At 57.1% G+C, this 21212-nt stretch overlaps 1 protein-coding gene across 6 annotated transcripts in view; it reads left to right on the top strand.

Annotated features, from left to right (window-relative positions):
* The window catches only part of CRYL1 (crystallin lambda 1), an 80661-nt gene extending 59892 nt beyond the window's left edge, over window positions 1-20769 (top strand). For 3 of the 6 annotated variants that reach the window (XM_084981137.1, XM_084981136.1, XM_021065153.2), the window contains exons 6-9: window positions 1307-1501; window positions 13580-13685; window positions 19477-19583; window positions 20185-20766. In XM_084981137.1, the coding sequence (XP_084837263.1) occupies window positions 1307-1501; window positions 13580-13685; window positions 19477-19583; window positions 20185-20298 (522 nt within the window). In that variant the 3' untranslated portion in view covers window positions 20299-20766. 6 annotated transcript variants of the gene reach the window in all.
* The last annotated feature ends 443 nt before the right edge of the window (window positions 20770-21212 follow it).

The following is a 21212-nucleotide window of genomic DNA, read 5'->3' as shown; positions in this document are numbered from 1 at the left end:
GGTAAATGTGAGATTCTACCAGTTTTCACCCTTCTATAGAGGGAAAACAATCTAAAAGCATTATTTGGGGAATAGTTTAGTGAGCATCTGTTTTGTGGTGAGGCTAATCAGCAGCCTTTAATTTTTTTTTTTTTTTTTTTTTTTTTTTGGTGGCTGCACCCATGACATATGAAAGCTCCTGGGCCAGGGACTGAAGTCGTGCTGGAACTGCAACTTCCACTGCAGTGATGCTGGATCCTTTAACCCACTGCGGCAGGCCAGGGAGGGAAACCATGCCTGTGCAGCAACCCAAGCTGCTGCAGATGCTTAACCCACTGAGCCACAGCAGGAACTCCAGCCTCTTCTTTAGATGTCGGAGACTTCTCTTTGAGAATTTCCAAAGAATGGTTTCTCACAGTAAGAAAACCAAACTAAGGGTCACTGCTAGGCAGGCAAGCATTTCCACTGTGGACAGGCTCTCTTCCTGCCTTAGGCTGCATCACTGTGTCGAGACAGTACAGGGCTTCTGGTGCTGTGTGATTTCTAGGTAAGCTCCGACTGGGCCGGCAGATGTTAAGGCTTAACATGGAGAAGTTAAGGAATTGCCACCAATTTTTAACACAGGCACAGTAAATGGCACTGACTACTGTGGAAAGAGGATGGCCTGGGGGGGGGAGGCAGGTTCTAGAAGCCTACGAGGTCTAGACAGCTGGCAGCAGAGAACTCGCACGTGAGGGCAGGGATTTGGGGAGCGGCTGGGAGTGTTCGGGGTGGTCATTTGCACCTTCGCATGTCAACCTCGCTGTCGGTTACAATTCCTGCAATTCTGTGCTCAAGTTCTTTCTTTTTCTCTCCACTTTAAGATGAATTTCTTTTTTCTTTTGTCTTTGTGCCTTTTCTTGAGCCACTCTCGCAGCATATGGAGGTTCCCAGGCTAGGGGTCTCATTGGAGCTGTAGCCACTGGCCTAAACCAGAGCCACAGCAACGCCGGATCCAAGCCATGTCTGCCACCTACACCACAGCTCATGGCAGCGCGGATCCTCAACCCACTGAGCAAGGCCAGGGATTGAACCCGCAACCTCCTGGTTCCTAGTTGGATTTGTTAACCACTGCGCCATGACGGGAACTCCTAAGGTGAATTTCTTAGTAAGAAATAAGGTGAATCACCTTATCTCTCAAGTTTCTTGTCACTGGATGCTGAACCTCTAAGGTCCCTTCATTCCAGAGTTGAACACGCTCCTGCACAGCGAGCCAAGTCTGCCAGAACCGCACCCCAAAGGCCAAAGCCACCCCCCCTGATGCTGCCCCCTTTGTCTCTCTCCTAAGGTAAACCCGCCCTATCATGTCCCGCTGGTTGAGCTGGTCCCACACCCGGAGACGGCCCCCGCCACAATGGACCGAACCTACGCCCTGATGCGGCAGATCGGCCAGTCCCCCGTCCGCATCCTGAAGGAGGTGGACGGCTTCGCCCTGAACCGCCTGCAGTACGCGCTCATCGGCGAGGCCTGGCGGCTGGTGGAGGTACGGGAGCTGCCGGGCGGCTGAGCAGAAAGGACAGGAGCCTTTGGGGGCGGGAGAGTCTGGCTCCGACCCGCTGGCTTTGCTCCAGAGACCGAGGCAAGTTCCTCTCCGGTTCAGTCAAAGGCACCACGCGTAAAACGTTAGGTAACGTTAGGCAGCCGATTCGCTGTGTTTCAGAGATGCCTCTGGACACACGGGAAGCCACTTGATGACAGGCTTCTCTCTGGCCCTTTCATGTTGTCACCACGTAATGACCGCTGCGATTTTCCCACCGTCTCAGATTCCGTACCCGCCCCTAACCCCAGGGTTATAGCTTTTCAGGAGGAAAACAAAAATGTATTTTGAGTAAATGTGTATCCTGTAGCCCAAGTCCTTTCAGGAGCTTGAGGAAGAAACACTGGAGGACCTTTAAATCTGTTAATAACATTCTTGTCTTACACTTAAGCAACAGATTACTTATATGCATATATACACCTAACCTCATCCTTTACTTAAAAGATTTTTTGTAACTTAAAAAATCTCCTGGCCACATGTCCTCCCACATGCATCTGCACCAAGGGCCTGGTCCCCGGCAGGCAGATGTCACAGCAGCGGGCCCGGGCTCCATGACTCCCTTTCTCATGCTTCCCCAGCTGCGCACAGGTGAGCAGTGCGCTCTGCCCACACCTGGTCGGGCAGAGTGAGGGGCTCTGTCCAGGTACACGAGGGGAGAAGAAGGGGACTCTGGCTAAATCCTCCTCCCCGGAATGGATGCACGACTCCTAACCTTGACTCCCAGGATGCCTGTCGATCCCAGACCCAGAGAGAACCAGGGCTGGGGGCATGGACTTCCGCTTCCTGGTGCAGGAGGCACCTGACCCTCCCACAGAACCCGGCTCTGGCATTCCGTCACGTCCCTGATGGGTTTATCATCTGACCTGCCTGCACGCAAAAGCCGCAATTGTGTCCTCACTGAATCCAGTTAGAATTTTGTTTTTACTTTTTGTCTTTTGTCTTTTTAGGGCTGCACCTGCTGCATATGGAGGTTCCCAGGCTAGGGGTCGAATCACAGCTGTGGCTGCCGGTCTACACCACAGCCACAGCAATGCGGGATCTGAGCCGCGTCTTGAGCCTACACCGCAGCTCACGGCAATGCCGGATCCTCAACCCACTGAGCGATGCCAGGGATGGAACCCGCCTCCTCATGGCTACTAGTCAGGTTCGTTAACCACTGAGCCAGGACGGTAACTCTTATTTAAAATACTTCCACTTGTCTAGCATCCAGGAACAACGTGATAGACCACACACAGAAAAATCACTATTACAGTAAAACTAAAATAGTTTAGGGCAGTTTTTACTTTAACTTGTAAAACGTCTTAGTGCCTGGGAGAGAGAAAGCAAAGCCTTACAGTTGAAGTTTGCTGTCATCTAACTCAAGGACGCCGAGGAGCTCCTGCTGTAGGGGCGGGGGTCATGCTCAAAGAACCGTTTTGACCACCAAGTGGAACTGGCTGCAGGGGGGACGGGACGCTCCACCCGGGGAACAGCCGCGAAGGCCGGAGGGAGGTTGGATTCGGCTACTCTGGACACCCCTCCGCTCGGTGGTGAGCGCCCGACTGCCCGGTGGCCGGGGCTGCAGGCAGACGGGCTGCGGGGACCGATCACTGGTCTGCACGGAGCCGGATGACAACCTTCCCGGAAGGGCCTCGCACTGGCTGCGGTGGGGCCCCGAGTCCCCGCGTCCCCAGATCCCCGCAGGGCGCCGAGCGCGCGAGCCCACAAGACGCAGCGGGACCGCGGCAGGAGAACTGGCGTCGGAGCGAGTGCGCCTAGACCCCCCGGACGGCGCGAAGCTCACTTTAAACACAACAACGGCGTAGGAGGGGGTTCGGCAGACCGGTCTCCCCGCTCTGGGGCGAGGGGGACGCGGGAGCCTCGGCGCCGAGCCCGCCGCGCACGCGGACCGGGACCGGGCCCTGGACCCGGGCTTCCGCCGCGCGGGCCGGGCCCGCAGGGGCGTTGGGGAGGGCGCCGCGGCCCCGCACTGGCGGCCGGCCCCTCAGGCTCGCGGGCCTTGTACTCACTCGGTACAGCTGCCGCCCGCCGTCCTGCCCGCTGGGCGCGAGGTTCCAGGCGGCTGCGAAGAACACCCGCGCCGTCTGTGGCGCGTCTCCACCTCAGGCGTCAATGCCGCAAACGCGAGGCCGCGGGGCACAGCCCACCCCGCCCAGCGCCCGCGTGCGTCCTCGTGCTCGTGCGTGCGTCCTCGTGCTCGTGCGTGCGTCCTCGTGCTCGTGCGCGCGCCGCAGGCCCGGCTCAGGTGGCTGAAGCCACGTTGACTCACCGCTTCGGAGCCGGCTGCCCTCGCCTTTAGAGTTTGGGATGCTCCAAGTTCGCCTCAAAACAGTCGAAAGCGGAGTTCCCATCGTGGTTCAGTGGTTAACGAATCCAACTAGGAACAGGAGGCTGCAGGTTCGAATCCCTGGCCTCGTAGTCTGGCTTCGCAGTTGCACACTCTGCTTGTGATTCCCCCGTTGCTGTGCCTGTGGCATAGGTGGGCAGCTGTGGCTCTGATTCGACCACTACTAGCCTGGGGACCTGCATATGCTGTCAAACGCAAATAAAGATTCTCTTTCCCAGAAGGGGGGGCGGGGGCCAACGAGGGCAAGGTCTGGTTTCCATTTTGACCGCTGGTCCAGGCACAAGACTCAGGTTTGGTTGGACTTTTTTACGGCTAAATTTGGAAGACATATTGATGGGTGGTTTTTTTGTTTTTACCTACCTTCGATTTTGGTATCAAGGCACTAAGGCGTGAGTTGGGAAGCTTTCCCTCCTCTGTTTCCTGGGAGAGACTGTAAAAGTCTGTCCATTCTTCAGTGTTGGGTAGAATTCTCCAGCGAAACCACCCGGGCCTGGAGAACCTTTCCGGGAGGTCTTTAATTACAAGTCCAGCCACTTTAATGGTTGTAGAACCACTCCGGCTGTTTCATCTTGGTTGAGTTTTGGCCCATTGCTTCGGAATTGCCAAATTTATGAGCCTGGAGTTGTCATTGTCCCTCCTGGTGGCCGCAGGGCCTATGGTGACAACCCTGGGCTCGTTGCTAATGTGGTTGCTTTACAGCTGCTCTCTTTTTAAATTTGCCCGTCTTGCTAGAGGTTTATCAGTTTTATTGCATTCCTGAATAGAAGGCTTTTTGTTTCATTGATTTTCCCCGTATGCTTTTCCGGTTTCCGTCCCACTGGCTCTGGACGGCTTCTTTCATCCTTGCTGCCAGGCGGTGAGAGAAAGCGCCGGGTCTCGCCCTCCCGCACCCACCACGTGACCGCCGTCCGCTCACCGCCCAGGGCTCCGCGGGGCCCCGGCTTGTGGGGGCAGCGCGGGCGCCCACCCGTGCTCGGTCCGTTTGGTCGCAGAACCAGGCCGGAGCTGCCCCCATGGGCTCGGAAGTGCCCGATGGCCATGGTCCAGAAGCCGGGGATCGGGTACCAGGCCACGGGATGCTGTTGTTCAGGAAGGTGACTTTAGGGCGACAGCCTTAGGCGCATGGGCACAGAAAGGAAGTGGTGTCAGGAGGAGGAACTCTCGCCCACGCAGCAGCTGAGCTTGCTCTGCCCATCGGTTCTGGCCCCGCGCAGGGAGGCGAGCGGGCGAGAACCGCGGAGCCGCCCTCCGAGTCTCGGCCTGTCCGAACGTGTGGGTGGTAATGAGCTTTGCTTCGCTGCCTCGGGTTGTGATCATCCTTCTAAGAAATGCGTCTCCCAGTGGGTTTCTGCCCCGGGCTCTTGCCAGGGGCGGGGGGGGGGGGGGGGGGGGGCCCTCTGGTCTGCTGCCTGCGCAGGACCCCCGGTTGAGAGATTCCAGACCTTTCTACCCAAGCTTCGTGGAATGCAGCTTTTATGAGGCCTTGCTTCAGTGCATAAAGTGCCCTCTCAAGGACCATGTGGTCAGATGAACAGATGAGGCCTTTTGTGGTCAACGCCCTCAAAGGCTTCTCTCCAATGTCTTAAAGAACAGTGGTCCCTCCAGCCTTCAGATCCTGTCCAGGTTACTCACAATACCCAACACGACATCAGTGCTACGGAAATAGCTGCCTGACCTAGCAAATTCGGACTCTGCTAAAAAGCTGTGCATACCTCAGAACGTTCTGGGGCTTTTTCCTGAATATTTTCTTTTCTTTCTCTTTTGGGGGCAGGGGGAGACAGCACAGGCGGCATATGGAAGTTCCCAGGCCAGGGGGTCCCGTCTGAGCTACAGCTGCCGGCTACACCCCAGCCACAGCAGCGTGGGATCTGAGCTATGTCTGCGACCTACACCACAGCTCTCGCTGGATCCCCGAACCTCTGAGTGAGGCCAAGGACGGAAGCCGCATCCTCACGGATGCTAGTCGGATTCGTTTCCACTGAGCCTGCACGGGAACTCCCTGAACATTTTCTGTCCCTGACTGGTTGATCTGGATGTGCAACCCTCAGACACAGAGCGCCAGCTGTGATGAGGAGTTAACAGGGATGAGGAGTCATGCCAGAGCCGCCCTCTGAGAATCCTCAGTAACTTCAGTTTGTAGCGTGGGTCAGAGTTTACAAAGTACGTTCCTTCACATTTTGCGTGATTTTCAGATGTTTTTCGACCATCCAGCCTGAAAACCCTGAGAGACATATTGTTGTCTTTGCCTTTGCAAGTCCACGGCTTTGATGTGTATTTCACAGTCCCGTGAGAGTCCGGCCTGTGCTACCGCTGGGCCGTGGTGGCTGCTTTGCAAGTGGACATGACAGTCGCCCGTTTCTCAGGGAGGTCCGATGAGGACTGCCTGGGGCTGGGATGTCGAGGGCGGCACACAGTAGCGGCTTCCTAAACGTGATGGGTCACACTCGTGGTGCTGACGATGATTTTCCGGAATCCCTGAGTCCAGGGATTCATAGCTGTCACCGGGGAGTTAGCCTGAGCTGAAATGCTCACAGTCTAGCTGCCCGAGGATGGCAGCATGAGCTTCCCCTGGGAGCTTGTTAGAAACTCAGCATCTCAGGTCCCGCCCAGACCTGCAGACGTGGACTCTGCATTCTTTCAAGCCCTCCAAGGGGTTCACATGCACGGTAAAGGCCAGGTCCTGGCTCACTTCCAGAGACCTTGGCCTCAGTCTTGATGTATCAAATTCCATCTCTTCTAAGATAAGCTACTTTTTTTTTCACATTTTAACATATTTTTTTGGCAGCATTTATCTTCCATAATGGAACGTTAAATACTAATTTAACTTTCAATTGATGGAGTCAACGTTAATGAGATACAGTGTAATCTACTGTCTTTTCCTTCTTATTTTCTTTTCTTTTCTTTCTTTTCTTTTCTTTTTGCTTTTTAGGGTTGCACCCATGGCATGTGGAAGTTCCCAGGCTAGGGGTCGAATCAGAGCTACAACTGCCGTCCTACACCCCAGCCACAGCAACTCACGATCCAAGCCACATCTGCGACCTACACCACAGCTCACGGCAACACCAGATCCTTAGCCCACTGAGCAAGGCCAGGGATCGAACCCGCGCCCTCATGGTTCCCAGTCAGATTCGTTAACCACTGCGCCACGATGGGGCCTCCTAGGTTTTTTAAAACCAAAGAAATACCGTGTCAAGTGTTGAGTGAGTGCCCAGTGGTTGCCTTTTTCGTGCCCAGCTCCAGTCTCGGTCCTTCCTCCGCGGAAGGCGGTGCCTTTCCCGGATTCCTGCCGCCCTGCGCCCCGCCTTCCCCGGCCTGCGTTCCTCTGTGCCCATGGCCAGCGCCCTTGGGCAAAATTCACCCTGTGAAACTTATCTAAGACGTTTCCCTACCATTTCTTTTCTTTTTTCTTTTTTCACTTTCTAGGGCCACACCCATGGCATATGGAGGTTCCCAGGCTAGGGGTCTAAATTGGAGCTGTGCTGCCGGTCTGCACCACAGCCACAGCAACACCAGATCCTTAACCCACTGAGGGAGGCCAGGGATCGAACCTGCAACCTCATGGTTGTAAGTCGGATTTGTTTCCGCTGTGCCGTGAACGGAACTCCTTCCCTGCCATTTCTGCACTGCTTGTTGTACCTCCTGAAAGCCCAGCCCAGACACTGGGTTGATCAGGGTGAGGGGACCGTCTCCCCAGCACCTGGAGCTCACCTTTCAGCCCCAGGCCACGTCCCTGTGGCCACCTGGCCTCTGTCCTGCCTTCCAAAGCCTGGGGCGGCTTGTCCGCGGTGGGAAGGACACTGACGAGTCCTCTGGGTTCCAGCTGCTCGAGCCCTTTCCCAGGGAAGAGTCCGGAGCCCGCGTGGGCCCGCCAGCACTGTCGCTCGCCCTGGCTCAGCCCCCTTCTCAGGGGACGAAGCAGCTGGCGTGTCTGCTGGGACTGCAGGGCCTTTGGAGCAGGCGTGTCCCCCCTTCATCAGGACTGCGCTCCAAAGTAACAGCTGCTTTCTCGGCTGGAAGCTGGAGGAGCTGCTGTCGGCGGCCTTGCCTTCAGCGGTGCTGACGGAGGGCCGTGCTTCTTCCAGGGCAGCTCTGGATGGACAGCCAGCATCTCGGGGTCTGAGATGCCCCCATGTCCTGCACTGACCCCTGGGAGATGGTCTGGTGGAGGCGATGTCCAGTCAGCCTCTGGCTGGGAGGACTCAGATGACACGTGTCATGAGTCTGAGAGACCGTGGGGCCGAGGGCTGCTGGTGCTTCTGTGGTGCCTCGGGGTCTGAGCATGTCTGTTAAGCTCCCGCTTCACGGTGGCGCCTCCTGTGCAGGGAGCCGGTCCACCCAGCTCTCCCGAGATGCCCTCACGCGTGGGGCCTCACGCGTGGGGCGACGGCTGGGCCTGGCTGAGCAGGTGCCAAACAAGCATCAGAGCTGGAGGCCCCTCAGAGGCGGCGGGCCGGGTCAGTTCATTAGAGCTCTCCCGGTAGCCACGGCCTTGAGCACTAGGCCATTTTAGACTAGAATTTATTATTTCATGGGCGGTGACTTCCTGCCTAACCACACAGACGAGCAATAAAACCCCACTGAAGGGAGAAATCCTGCTGATTTGTTATTTTGGAGACAGCTAAGCCCCATTAACAGACGAATGTAATGGACACATCAACCACACACTCAATTAAAGGACACCGGCTCGGCGTGCCTGGGCTTACTTCGGCAGGGGTTGAAGTAAAAGCTCCCGTGCCGGGATTCTAACAACTGTGTGAAACAACGAAGCCAAAAAACCCTGGTGTGAGCCGGCAGCTTAACCTTCAGGGCCGGGACTTAGAAGGAGGGGACGTGTCCCCAGGTGACCAGGCAGAGGACGGAGGCTGCAGGCGACACCCCAGGGCCTCCCAGGTGCAGGCGGGAGCTGGGGCCCTGGAGGGAGCCATGGAGCCCCGTGTGTGGTCGTGAGGGGAGGCAGAGGCGGCTGTGTTTGCTTCTGTTTAGGGAGTGGGGGCTTTTACTGCTTGGTTCAAACCTCTTTGTAAAGAGCTTCATTCCGAGGACCCAGACAGCCTCAGCGCCTCACTGAGCCCTAGGGCACCGACATTGGCACAGACGGGATTCCTTTCACGGTGCTGGTTTTTAAAGTCCAGACCGCACTTCCAACACATGGAGGGTCCCAGGCTAGGGGTCGAATTGGAGCTACAGCTGCCAGCCTGCACCACAGCCACAGCAACGGCAGATCCTTAACCCACTGAGCGAGGCCAGGGATCGAACCCACAATCTCGTGGTTCCCAGTCGGATTCGTTTCTGCTGCCCCACGACAGGAACCCCTCCTTTCCTTTTTTGTTTTCTGTTTTTCTTTTTGTTTTGGCTGCACCTGTGGCGTGTGGAAGTTCCTGGGCCAGGGAACTATCACTGCAGTGATAGTGCCAGATCCTTAACCCGCTGCACCACAAGGGAACTCCTCTTTTCCTTTTTAGGTTTATTTCCACTGAAAGCTTTATTCTTAAAAATATTTGAAAATATTTTCGGAACATTTCTTGAAAATAGTCTTAAAAGTATTTGAACGTACTACTTCTGTTCCCTACCCTGAATCACATGGCTTTCGTTTTTCTGCGTTCCTGGCTCGTCTCTGTTAAGAATACTTTCCTCAAGATTTTTTTTTAGTTTTTAATGGCTTCATGATATTTCATTTAGTTGATCCTTTTGAAAAACTAGTTTTTCTCCTACTGCGGGTAGTTCATTTTGAGTTTTCCGCCTTAAGATGCTTCTTTGCGGCCCCTCCCCTGGCACCTTCTCGCAGAGCGATGCCTGCAGTGGGATCGCCCGTCAGGGCAGCCGCGGCGGACCCGGTGCCTCCGAGGCCGCGGCCCGTCCCTGCCTTCGCTCCGCAGCAGCCTGGCCAGCGCCGTCCGCCTCAACCTTCTCCTTTACCCGCGTCCTCCCTGAAGCTCCAGACAGAGGGTGTTTGCTGGGGGCATGAGTCAGGGCCCGTGGCATCAGCGGGATGTGTCCAGTCAGCTCTTCTGCAAGGTCGCACGGTTCGCCTGTGTCATTCGGCAGGCGTGTCTGTGCCTGGCTTCCAGGAAACGGCAAGACGCGGCCCGTGGAGCCGACCGAGCCGCTGGGGGACAGTGGGGCAGCTCCGGGAAGGAAGGGCGCGCGGGCTGGGCGGACCTGTCCTCTTCCAGGCTTGGCTCTGGAGCCAGTTTCACGTTGCGCGTGGGAGGTGCCACGCTTGGTGGAGGACCCAGAGAACCAAAGCGTGCCAGCGCACGCGAGTGGAGGGACCAGCCCACGGTTCTAGGTCGAAACCCTGACGCGACGTGGTTGCCCCGGTTCTCGTTCCCCATCTGTGTCCGCGTCACTCACAGCGAGGCGCAGGCTCGCGGTGTCTGAGGACGCGTCCAGGGCGCCCGCCGGCCCGACGGCTCGTCTGGCCCGACAGGCGCATCGCTGGGACGACCCCGTGTAATCTTCGCCTTGAGCTAAGGCAAGTCCGTCGAGGCAGGAGGGTGCTCAGGAAAGGGGCCCCCCAGCCCAGCTCTCCTCGCCCGGTGGTGTTCGGGGCGCGTGCAAAGCAGCGTTGCAACCCGAGGGTCCCAGGGCCCGTCGCTCAGTGTGAGAGTTCGGAAACTTTTAAGCACTCGGGGCTTTTCCTTGGACGTGTGGCTGGAGGACTTCACCCCGAGGAGGAGGAAGTGCTGACCGCAGTGCAGCCCCACGGCCACACGGGAATGAGGGTCGTCACCAGCCGCGCAGCTCAGCACATGGGCCACCCGCTGTGCCAGCGCAATGCCTTATTCAGGTGTGGATAACATTACCGTCTAGGCCACAGGTGTCCCGAAGGCTCCGGGCAGAGCGGGGCTCACAGCGCAGTAGGCGGCTTGAGCTTCGGAGCGTCCTGAATGCGAAGCATGGTTCTGAGCCGAGTGCAGCAGGGAGCAGCCGGGGCGTTTGCCTCAGTGCCGCGGGAGCCTCGTCAGCGGTCATCTGGATCTCGCTGGGGCAGAAAGACGCAGTCAGAGGAGGAGACACGAGAACCTGACACCCCCCCGCCCCTGCCCGTAGCTGCAGACCAGGGGACCGGGTGCCCTATCAGGTGATGGAGAGGCTCCAAGGCTTGGTTTCGTTGGGTCACCGTTGGCTCCCAGGATGCCTACACGTCAAAAAGGAACTACTTCAGGGTAGCCCCCTTTTCGGGTATTTTGAAGTTGGTTCTGAAAGTACGGAACACAGCTGTGGAAGGAAGGAGCCAAGGCAAATAGCTTTGCAGGCACAGGGCGGCTTCCAGGTCCGCGTCCTTCACAGCTTGCTGCTGGAATGAGAGCCCCAGGCTGTTGGAATGCTGACCAGGGACCAGGGCTGAGGGAGGGTCGGCAGGCCCCGCCTGGCTGCCTTTCACAGCCTTCCCAAGCCTGGGGTGAGGAATGCCGTGGCAGGTGGCTTTGGACGGCCTGGAGAGGGCACCGGGAGCCACCATTCCTGTCCGATTTAAGGCCCGGAGGGAGGGACGTGGCGGAGCCCTGCAGTCCAGCCGTGGTTTCTTGGCGGTTCTGGGCATCATCTCCTCCTGTGGCTGCCCCTCCCCTCGACAGCTCTGCCACCAGAAGCAGAGGGAGGACACCTGTGGGCATGTGAGGGCCCTGGGTCAGTGGACTGGCGCTGATTAGCAGTCGGGTGGTTTAGAACAATAGGCAACCCTGGGAGACGCCATCCTAGCCTGACGCCAGCAAGGGCTGCAGCTGCTCAGCGTGGACCCCACGTCCTGGGAGCGGCGCTGTGGGCAGCCCTGGGGAGGGTCGCTCGCAGTCGTTTAGAGCAGGCGCTAGAGACAACCCAGCGCTCACGTTCCGCTGATGGATAAGTGAACAGTGAGGCTCACACGCCAACCAGGATGGACACCTGCAGAAACACACGCACAGGTGGATCCTAACAGCGTGAGGCTGAGTGAAAAACAGCAAGTCGCAAAGGAACACACTGTGATTCTGTTTTCAAGAAGATGAAAAGCAGGCAAAATGCAAACTCCGCTGGTCAGGAACGGGGAGAAACGGTTATTGCAGAAGCCAGAGTGTTTGTCTCTGGTGGGGGGAGGACGGGTGAGTCAGGAAGCAGGGCGTGGCTGTGGGGCCACCCTGCGCGCTCTCTACCCTCTGCGTGTGGCTGTGCATGTCCTCGTGTGTCCCCTGCACATGTGCACACGTGTGCAGACACGCACACGCAGTGACACAGAAAGGGCTTCTCCCACCCCACGTTTCTCAGTCCCACCTGAGTCGCTCCTGACCTGCACGGTGGCTCTGCCCCTCCCGGTCTCCCACCCCCACCTCCTGCGAGGGCCAAGGAGGAACAGCTTTCTCCCTCAGCAGCTGGGTCGCAGGGGGTGTGGGGTGTGGGGTGTGTGGACCCCATGGGTGACCTGCGGTCTGGGTGAGTCCCAGGGGCCCCAGAGAAGGAGGACAGTGGACAGGCTCCTCCCTGGGGCCTGCAGGGACGCCCCCCGAGGAGGGCATTGCTCCCCACACAGACGGCCTCTCTAGGAGGGGAGGGCAGCCCTTCAGAGAGAGGCCCAGGCCCCCCCCCGGGCTCTGCAGGAGATGAGGCCACGGGGGGCGGGCCACGAGGCTAAGTCTGTGGCGGGTGCTGGATGGGCTGAGGCTCCCAGACAGACAGCTTACCCCCCCCCATCCCCACGGCTCCGGCTGGGGAGGAGGCGCTCAGGCTGCGAGAACCGACACTGCACCCCATCCTGCCGGGCCGGCCAGTGAAAACGCAGGGGGAGAACGTGCCCGCCACCCCGGGGACATCCTGTCTGAAGGCCGACTGTGCAGATGCCGCCAGCATCCCTGCCCTTCCCAGGCCGTGAAGCAGCCGGCTGCTTGCAGAAGCTTCTGGGGCCCCCACCTCTGCAAACACGCGCAGTTCTAACTAAGCTGCATTTCGCCAAAGTCTATCATGTTTTACACACTGATTACTCATTAAAAACTGAGGGAGGGAGTTCCCATTGTGTCTCAGCAGGTTAAGAAGCCAACTAGTATCCATGAGGACAAAGGTTCGATCCCTGGCCTCGCTCAGTGGGTTAAGGATATGGCATTGCCGTGAGCTGTGGTATAGGCCGCAGATGTGGCTCGGATCCTCTGTTGTTGTGGCTGTGGTGTAGGCCAGCAGCTACAGCTCCGATTCAGCTCCTAGCCTGGGAACCTCCATATGCCGCAGGGGTGGCCCTAAAAAGCAAAAAAAGCAGAAAAATAAAAAAAAATAATAAAAGCTAGGTGAGGCCAGGCCTGCAGGTGGGCGAAGCCTGGAGAACGGCTGTCCAGCTCTTCCGACGGTGCCAGGTCTCAGGCACGTGTGAGAACCCTTCTTGCCCTGCTCCTCCGGTGCCCCCCACTGGTCCCCTCCCCCAAAACTGCAATGTCTTAGGTCAGAGAGGGGGACGCTGCAGGGGCACAGTAGGGACAGGGAATCTGCTTCAGGCCAGGGGAGCACAGCTGCAGGGACGCCAATCAGTACTTGGCCATTTCTCATAAAGCGTCCTTCCCAGGATCCGCTTCTACGGCACGGTTTTGTCCGGCCAGCTTCGGGAAAGTCTCCCGGGGCTTTGGGGACCCTGCTCCCGAGAACGGGGGGTGAAGTCATGGTCCCGAAGCCGTCTGTCCAGAGACTCACCTACGTGCCACCCTGTCTCCTCCACGCAGGCAGGAATCGTGTCTCCGGGCGACCTGGACCTCGTCATGTCCGACGGCCTGGGCCTGCGATACGCGTTCATCGGCCCCCTGGAGACCATGCACCTCAACGCGGAAGGTGGGCGTCGGGGCCACGAGGGGCTGCAGGGCTGCCTGGCGTTCTCGTGCGTTGTGTAAACCCTTTTCTTACAAATGGGTAGAAACAGTGTCATGTGGGGGACGGTGGCCCGTCTGGTGATTCACGGGTGGGGGCGGAGACCAGGGTGGCCGTGGACCCTGTGCACCGAGGGGCGGGGCGGGGTGAGGCTGCGGGGCCCCTCCAGCCTGAGGAGGACGAGCTGCAATTCTTGGGACAGGATGAAATCACCTGCTGAGGAAGAAAAAAGATACGGTGGGGATGTGATCGCCTGAACCTCTCTGGGCACATCTGCCTGGACAGGAGCAGCTTGCTGAGCTCCAGGCCTCCTTCCAGAAGGCAGGGCTTGGGTGGGGACAGGCGGGTCGGGGGTGGGGGGGGACAGGCCAGAGTGCGGGCCAGGGGCAGAGGCTGGGGGACCGGGCAGAGAGTGGGCCAGGGGGACAGGCTGGGCTGGCTGCTGCCCTGGAAGGGGGTGGGGGAGGGCAGTGGGCATGAGCCAGCGCCACTCAAGGAGGATACACTGAGGCGGGTGAGACTCTCCCAGGAATGAAACTTTCAGCCAGACTTTAATCATTCAAAAAAGGAGACGTCATTTGAAAAACAAGCAATAAAACCTGCAGCAAATTAAATCACAAACGATTTTGAAAATTTCGAGTTCCCGTCATGACTCAGTGGTTAACGCATCCAACCGGGAACCATGAGGTTGCGGGTCCAATCCCTGGTCTCGCTCAGTGGGTTAAGGATCTGGTGTTGCCGTGAGCTGTGGTGTAGGTTGCAGATGCTGCTTGGATCCTGCGTTGCTGTGGCTCTGGTGTAGGCCGGGGGCTACAGCTCTGATTAGACCCCTAGCCTGGGAACCTCCGTATACTGCAGGAAGCGGCACCAGAAAAGCCAAAAAAAAAAAAAAAAAAAAAAAAGACAAAAGACACACACAAAAAAGATTTTAAAAATCTAGGAGAATGTCCCCTAAATATTCTCACACTGTTGTCTCTTGGTGTTGAAATTTTAAGTAACTTACTATCTTTTTGCTTTTTTGTTTGTTTGTTTGTTTGCCTTTTCTAGGGCCGCTGCCATGGCATATGGAGGTTCCCAGGCTAAGCTCCAATCAGAGCTGTAGCCACCAGCCTACGCCAGAGCCACAGCAACGCGGGATCCGAGCCGCGTCTGCAACCTACACCACAGCTCACGGCAACGCCGGATCCTCAACCCACTGAGCGAGGCCAGGGGTCGGACCCGCAGCCTCATGGTTCCTAGTCGGATTCGTTAACCACTGCGCCACGGCGGGAACTCCTCCTTTTGCTTTTTTGTGTCATCATAAACTCCTCGTTACCGTGCAGGAAGCGTAGAAAGAGAGAACAGACGTTCTGTTCGGCTCCATGGTCTCCGTTTAACAAAATGCGGAGAAGCTGGGGCTCGTCCAGAGCAGGGTGACAGGAGTCGTGCATATCTGTCTGTCCGTCCATGTCGTCTGCGGTGGGTGGGCCTGGAGTGGAAGACTGGGCGTGGAAGGAGGAACTTTCTAGAACTGGAGCTGCTGTGCAGGGAGGCCCTGCTGTGAGGGGGCAGCTGAGTGGCTGGGATGCTCGGGTCTAGGGGAGGCTCCTGCGGGAGACCGGGGAGCGTGTGACACAGATCTTGTGGCTCCACGGTGTTTGGTAATAACGGAGTGGGTTGTCACCACAGTCGCCAACCGAGCATCGTTCCCAGGGAGGAGGTCGGGCAGTTTGACGAGAGTGTCCCTGCCCTAACCACACGGGTGGTTCCGCGCGGGTTGCTCAAGTGTGTCTGCGAGGGCTGGTCAGGCGCTGGCCCGTTCTCCCCGAGAAGCACTGCTGGAGGACCCGGGGGAGCGTGTTCGTGCTGGGGTGACCCTGAGCTAGGCTTCCCGCGGTCATGGAAAAGGGGTCTGGAGGTCCCGTCGTGGCTCAGTAGAAACAAACCTGACTAGGACCCCAGAGGACGCAGGTTCGATCCCTGGCCTCCCTCAGTGGGCTAAGGCTCCAGCGTTGCCGTGAGCTGCAGTGTAGGTCGCAGACGCGGCTTGGATCTGGCGTTGCTGTGGCTGTGGCGTAGGCCAGTGGCTTCAGCTCCGATTCGACCCCTAGCCTGGGAACTTCCGTGTGCCGTGGATGTGGCCCTAACCGCCCCCCTCCCCAAAACATATACACACACAAGAGGTCTGGGGACGTGGTCTGTCAACCAGAACCTTAAAAGTGATGAACACATTTAAGCGTTTGCAACGTATGGAGACACTGCTTATAATCGCCGTGTTTTCCTTTTTCTTTCTTTTTTTCTCTTGAGGATACTGAGATCATTCAGGGATCCTGAGAAACTGACAGGGAGAGACAGAGAGCAGCTTTCATCTCAAACAAACAGACACAGAAGCTGATGAAACTAGAAGCTCAAGAAGCAAACAGTGTGCAGACAGGAAGGAGGCCCAGAACAATTTTTCAAACAAAGCAGACAGGATAAGAAAACCTAATTGGCTTAATGAGATAATGGCAGACGGATGTAGTTTTCAACTTCAGAGCATTCCAGAGGCCAGAGGCAGACGGTTATAAGATCTGGCCCAGGACTGAGGGACATGCCTGCTATTCCTCACCCCGCCTCCCAGAATATATCAAGATCGCAGTGGAGAGAATTCTTTGTTTCTTCTGATATAGTTTTCATAAAGGCAGCATCTCAGGTTAAGGTGACTTAATAGCCTTAAAAGCTATAGTTTATCTAGAAATCGTAATGGTATTTTCGGATTTGTTTTTATTTATTTATCTGCTTTTTAGCTCCATACCCACAGCATGTGGGAGTTTAGGGGTCCAATCAGAGCTGCAGCTGCTGGCCTACACCACAGCCACAGCAACATGGGATCCGAGCCGTGTCTGCAACTACACCACAATTCAGGGCAACGCCGGATCCTTAACCCGCTAAACAAGGCCAGGGATTGAACCCACAACCTCATGGATCCTAGTCAGGTTCATTGACTGCTGAGCCATGAAGGGAACTGGGGACTTGTTTTTAATCTAAGAAAACAGCACCTGAGAAACAAGAGCCCATGGTTACTCTGCCTGTGGCGACTTTTTAAGGCAGCGCCGTGAAGCACCAGCTCTCAGAATCCTGTCTTGTCTCCTTTGTGTTTAATCGAGACGCCTGCTTGGGTTTGGTTCATTCCTGTGGAGCTGTTATTTGCAGGGGAGCCCGTGAGCTCACGGGCTGGGTTTTCCAGAGTTAAGGGCCCCGGGTTTGGGCCTCGGGGCCTCCCTGCCGTCGGAGATGTCCCAGCCTGATGGAAACTGGACGGTGTCGGCTGTGCTTTAGGGCCTTTCTGATCTGAAACCCTGCCCCTGGGAGCAGGCGAGTTCCCGTGGTGCAGGTCACTGGCTGGAGGAAAACCAGGCCCCTCTGGCGGGCGGCGACGGCCAGGGCTCCGCAGGAGACTCGCGAGAGTAACCCTCCTAAGCGCACGAGAACCTGGTCCTTTGCCGCGTCCAAATTCCGCAGAAGCATCGCTTAAGTTAGGTTCAAAGTCTTCCGAAAAGCTCAGCGCTGCGCGTCTTTGGAAGTGGCTGCTGTTGACAGACCAGGGGGCGTGCGTGTCCAAGATGCGGGGGAAGGACAGACAAGAGGGGTCAAAGGTGAAGAGGCCCTTTCCATTGGCAATGACACTGTCATTCTAGAATAATCCCCACTCGCCTCCCCTATCATGGTGTGGAGACGCCAAATTTACTGGGGAAATAAATGAAAATGCTCCTTTTTTCTCTCTTAAATGGGAGAGGAGATGTTGCAAATAACAGCAGCAGCGATGCCTTCTCTGGAGACGCGTCCACAATAAAGCCCAGCGCGGATCTGGACGGTAAGTGACCGTGACCTCCCTGTGCTGGGAGCACCGGGCTGGGCCACGGCGGCCTCGCCACAGACAGCGGGCTCTTTATCCCGAGAGCGGAGCGCAGGTCACACGAGGCGCTCTTAGGTTAGTAAGACCGAGAGTTTGGCTGCTTCCCTGGACGAGTTGGAGGTAAATTATGAGGTGCATCATAAAGACTCCCATCATGTTTTACTCTGTTTAGAAGGAATAAATGCCCTTTTAAAGCGACACATTTTTTTTTATAAAAGGCAGTCAAGAGAAAAAGCTTCTAGAAAGCCCCTGGGAGGCTCCAATGACCTCACAGGGACGCTTCAGAAATCGGAAAGGAAGCCAGAGGTGACACGGGCCACCTGAGCTGAGTTTTGCGGCTCCTTGCGGGGTGCGGGGTGGGGGGGGGGGTGGCCACAGCCCGTTTTCCCCAGAAGCCGGCGAGGGCGCAGCTATAGCACATCTGCCCACTCTTTTCTCACTTAGTCTTTCCAGCATCCTCGGTTCTGCTCCCGCTCAGGCATGAGCCGTGCCTGTGCTGGATTTGATCGCCTTTGGCTTGAATGAGCCAGCGAATGGGCACCGTGCAGGCGATCCTTCACGTCCAGGGGGCTCTCCGCCTTCCAGAAGGGTGCAGCCGTCCCGCAGGACTGGGGCGTGCGGGGAGCCTTCCTGAGTCGTCCCCTTGGTCTCCCGCCAAATGCAGTGAAGCCCCTCATTTTACAAGGGCGCGTCCACCGCTCAGCTGCAGAGGCCGATGTCCAAAAAGCTGGATGTTTGAATTTTCCACCCTTCAAAAGTTTCTAAGACAAAGTGGATGTCACTGTCTCACCCTCCGAGAGAAGGAAAACGACTCGGGGAAATGCAGTGGAAATGCGTGAATTGACACATCGGAGCAGATGCGCCACAACCTACCCCTGCCCCGAGGAGCCATCGGTCTTTTTCAGGGCGTTTCTAGCAGAGATGCTTTTGCTTTTAAAGGAATCCCGCAGGTTTGGTGGGTGAGAGCCCAGCTCTCGGCAAGGCTGCAGCTTTTGTTTGTCCCCTTGTTATCTCAGCCTGACTGACCAACTGCTGATTCCTCCCCGGTCCTGAAAGAGCCTGGGAAAGAGCCAAGGCGGCCCAGCAGGCGCCTGGCCGTGTCCTCCGCGGGTGCCGGGCGGGCCCCGATGCCTCCCGCCTGGAGCGCAGGCCTGCACTGGCCCGGCTGCAGGCAGGTGGGGAGGAATGTGGGAGGGGGCTGGGCTGAGTCCGGGCAAGCCTGCCCCTTGCACGGGCAGCAGCCCAGCTTCCGCTCAGCCACGCAGGCCCGGGCTGCTCCTGAGAGATGCTTCCCCCTTCAGGGTAAGCCTCCTCTTCCTGTGCTGCTCCGCCAGAATCCTCGGGCTGCATCTTCCATGGATCCCCTTGCAGGGGACAGGGGCGGCCGGTGGGGCCAGCAGCTCGAACCCCCGTCCCCGGCCACAGCCCGGCCTGCTTCTGGGACAAGCAGCCCAGATTACAGAACCTGGCGTCCCAGGACACTCAGTAAAATAGTAACTAGGACCCAAGGGTGAGAGCGGAGTGGGAAACGGTTTAGCTGAGCTTGACGCCTTCGGTTCTTAGAACATGCACTCGAGTCACGGACCCAAGGAATCTCATAGAGACGCGATTGAAGGAGGTGTTTGTGGTAAAAACAGGATTAGCGTGATAGCAAGTAAACCCCAACGCGGGCCAACTGCGTGTCCACGAGAGGGGCTGACCTGGGCCCCCGAGCTCTCGTTGCTTTTCAGGACTTTGCTGCCAGGAGAAGCTGGAGTGGCAGCCCAGGAGCCCCTGGGCCTGTGCATCTCCTGCCGGTGCCTCTGCCTCGTCCCCAGGCGGGCCCCTCCCAGTTCGAGGGTGTTCTCTGATCCGGGAATCCGTGTTTCCTTGTGCTTCCAGGTATGCTGAGCTACTGTGACAGGTACCGTGAAGGCATGAAACGTGTCCTAAAGACTTTTGGACCCATTCCAGAGTTTTCCGGGGCTGTGGCTGAAAAAGTGCACCAGGTGTGTAGACCAGCTGCCCGGGCGGAAGGCGGGTTTCACCCGTAACCAGGATCTTCGCCCTGACTTTGAGCTTCCGCATTCCTGACTATCCACGCTGGCATGGTGGCTGGGGACCCTGCGAGCGTGTGACCAAGGCACTGGCAGCTCATTTTGACATGACCGGAGGACCCGTCGGCCTCTGGGTTTGGAGAGCTACGTTAGCTGAGCCTTGACCACGCTGTCTTGTCTCTGAAAGCAGATTCCCATTTGGCATAAATGGGAACAATTTCTTTTCTTTTTTTCTTTCTTTTTTTTTTTTTTGGTCTTTTTGTCCATATGCACTTGCAGCATATGGAGTCAAACTGGAGCGGTAGCAGCTGGCCTGGGCCACAGCCACAGCCACGCCAGATCCGAGCTGTGTCTGTGACCTACACCACAGCTCACGGCAATGCCGGATCCTTAACCCAATGCTCGAGGCCAGGGATTGAACCCGCGTCCTCATGGATGCTAGTCAGGTTCGCCAACCGCTGAGTCACGACGGGAACTCCATGGGAACAATTCCATCCCTACTGCATTGTTCCTCTTCATGCTTCTCCTTCCTTTTCCCTTTTCCTGTTCCCAGGCCATGTGTGTGAAAGTTCCCGATGACCCAGAGCACTTAGCTGCCCGAAGGGAGTGGAGGGATGGCTGCCTCATGAGACTCGCCAAACTGAAGGGCCAGGTGCAGCCGCCGTAAGGCCTCCCACTGCTCCTGAGTCCTGCGCGCCCCCGTTTCAGACACATGCCATCGCCCCGAGAGCGCCGGAGGCCACAGGACCTTGGCTCGCCGCGTCCGACACACTCTTGCCTTGGCGGGCACGGCGGTGGAAGGCTGGGCCTCCGCCCCTTCTGACTGTACCCCACACTTGGGGTTGTCACAGCCGCACTTGGGTGGGAGGGCTGCTGAGTCCCTGCCTCCCGTCTTCCCCCCCCCACCCCCAGGCAATCGGGAGGGCAAATCGTCAGGTTTTACCGTTGATTTTTAAGGTGATTACATGGGGCTACATTTTACAGCCGGTGATTGTCATTTTGAATTGTTTTAATCTGCAGCAAAATGTTTTTATAATTCGCTTCTGGTCCCTTGCTGAGGACTCCCCGGGCCCGCGTTTCTGAGGCAACTGCATTCATTTTGTTTGACTTATTCCAATAAAAGCTTTTGATGCCATAACGTCATCTTTTTCTACTCTTTCCGAGAAAGACGGTGACCCACCAGGGGTCTGCGACACGCGCCACAGCTCTGGGCTGCTGGGCACGCAGGAGCAGGAACATGCAAACGAGCGGCCCAAAACTACCTCACAGAATGGGATCCACCGAGCACTTGTTAAAAAGGTCAATTTTGGAGTTCCCGTTGTGGCGCAGTGGTTAACGAATCCGGCTAGGAACCATGAGGTTGTGGGTTTGATCCCCGGCCTTGCTCAGTGGGTTAAGGATCCGGCGTTGCCGTGAGCTGTGGTGTAGGTCGCAGAAGCGGCTCGGATCCTGCGTTGCTGTGGCTCTGGCGTAGGCTGGCAGCTACAGCTCCGATTAGACCCCTAGTCTGGGAACCTCCATGTGCCGCTAGAGCAGCCCAAGAAATGGCAAAAAGACAAAAAACAAAAAAAAGGCCAATTC

This window comes from Sus scrofa, chromosome 11 (assembly GCF_054392235.1).
Source record: "Sus scrofa isolate SSC_HxYL_T2T_F1_AM1 chromosome 11, Sscrofa_HxYL_maternal_Yorkshire_Landrace_v2.0, whole genome shotgun sequence".
Classification (NCBI taxonomy): Eukaryota; Metazoa; Chordata; class Mammalia; order Artiodactyla; family Suidae; genus Sus; species Sus scrofa.
The sequence above is the reverse complement of the archived record's forward strand: the minus strand, read 5'-3'. Positions and strand labels throughout refer to the sequence as shown.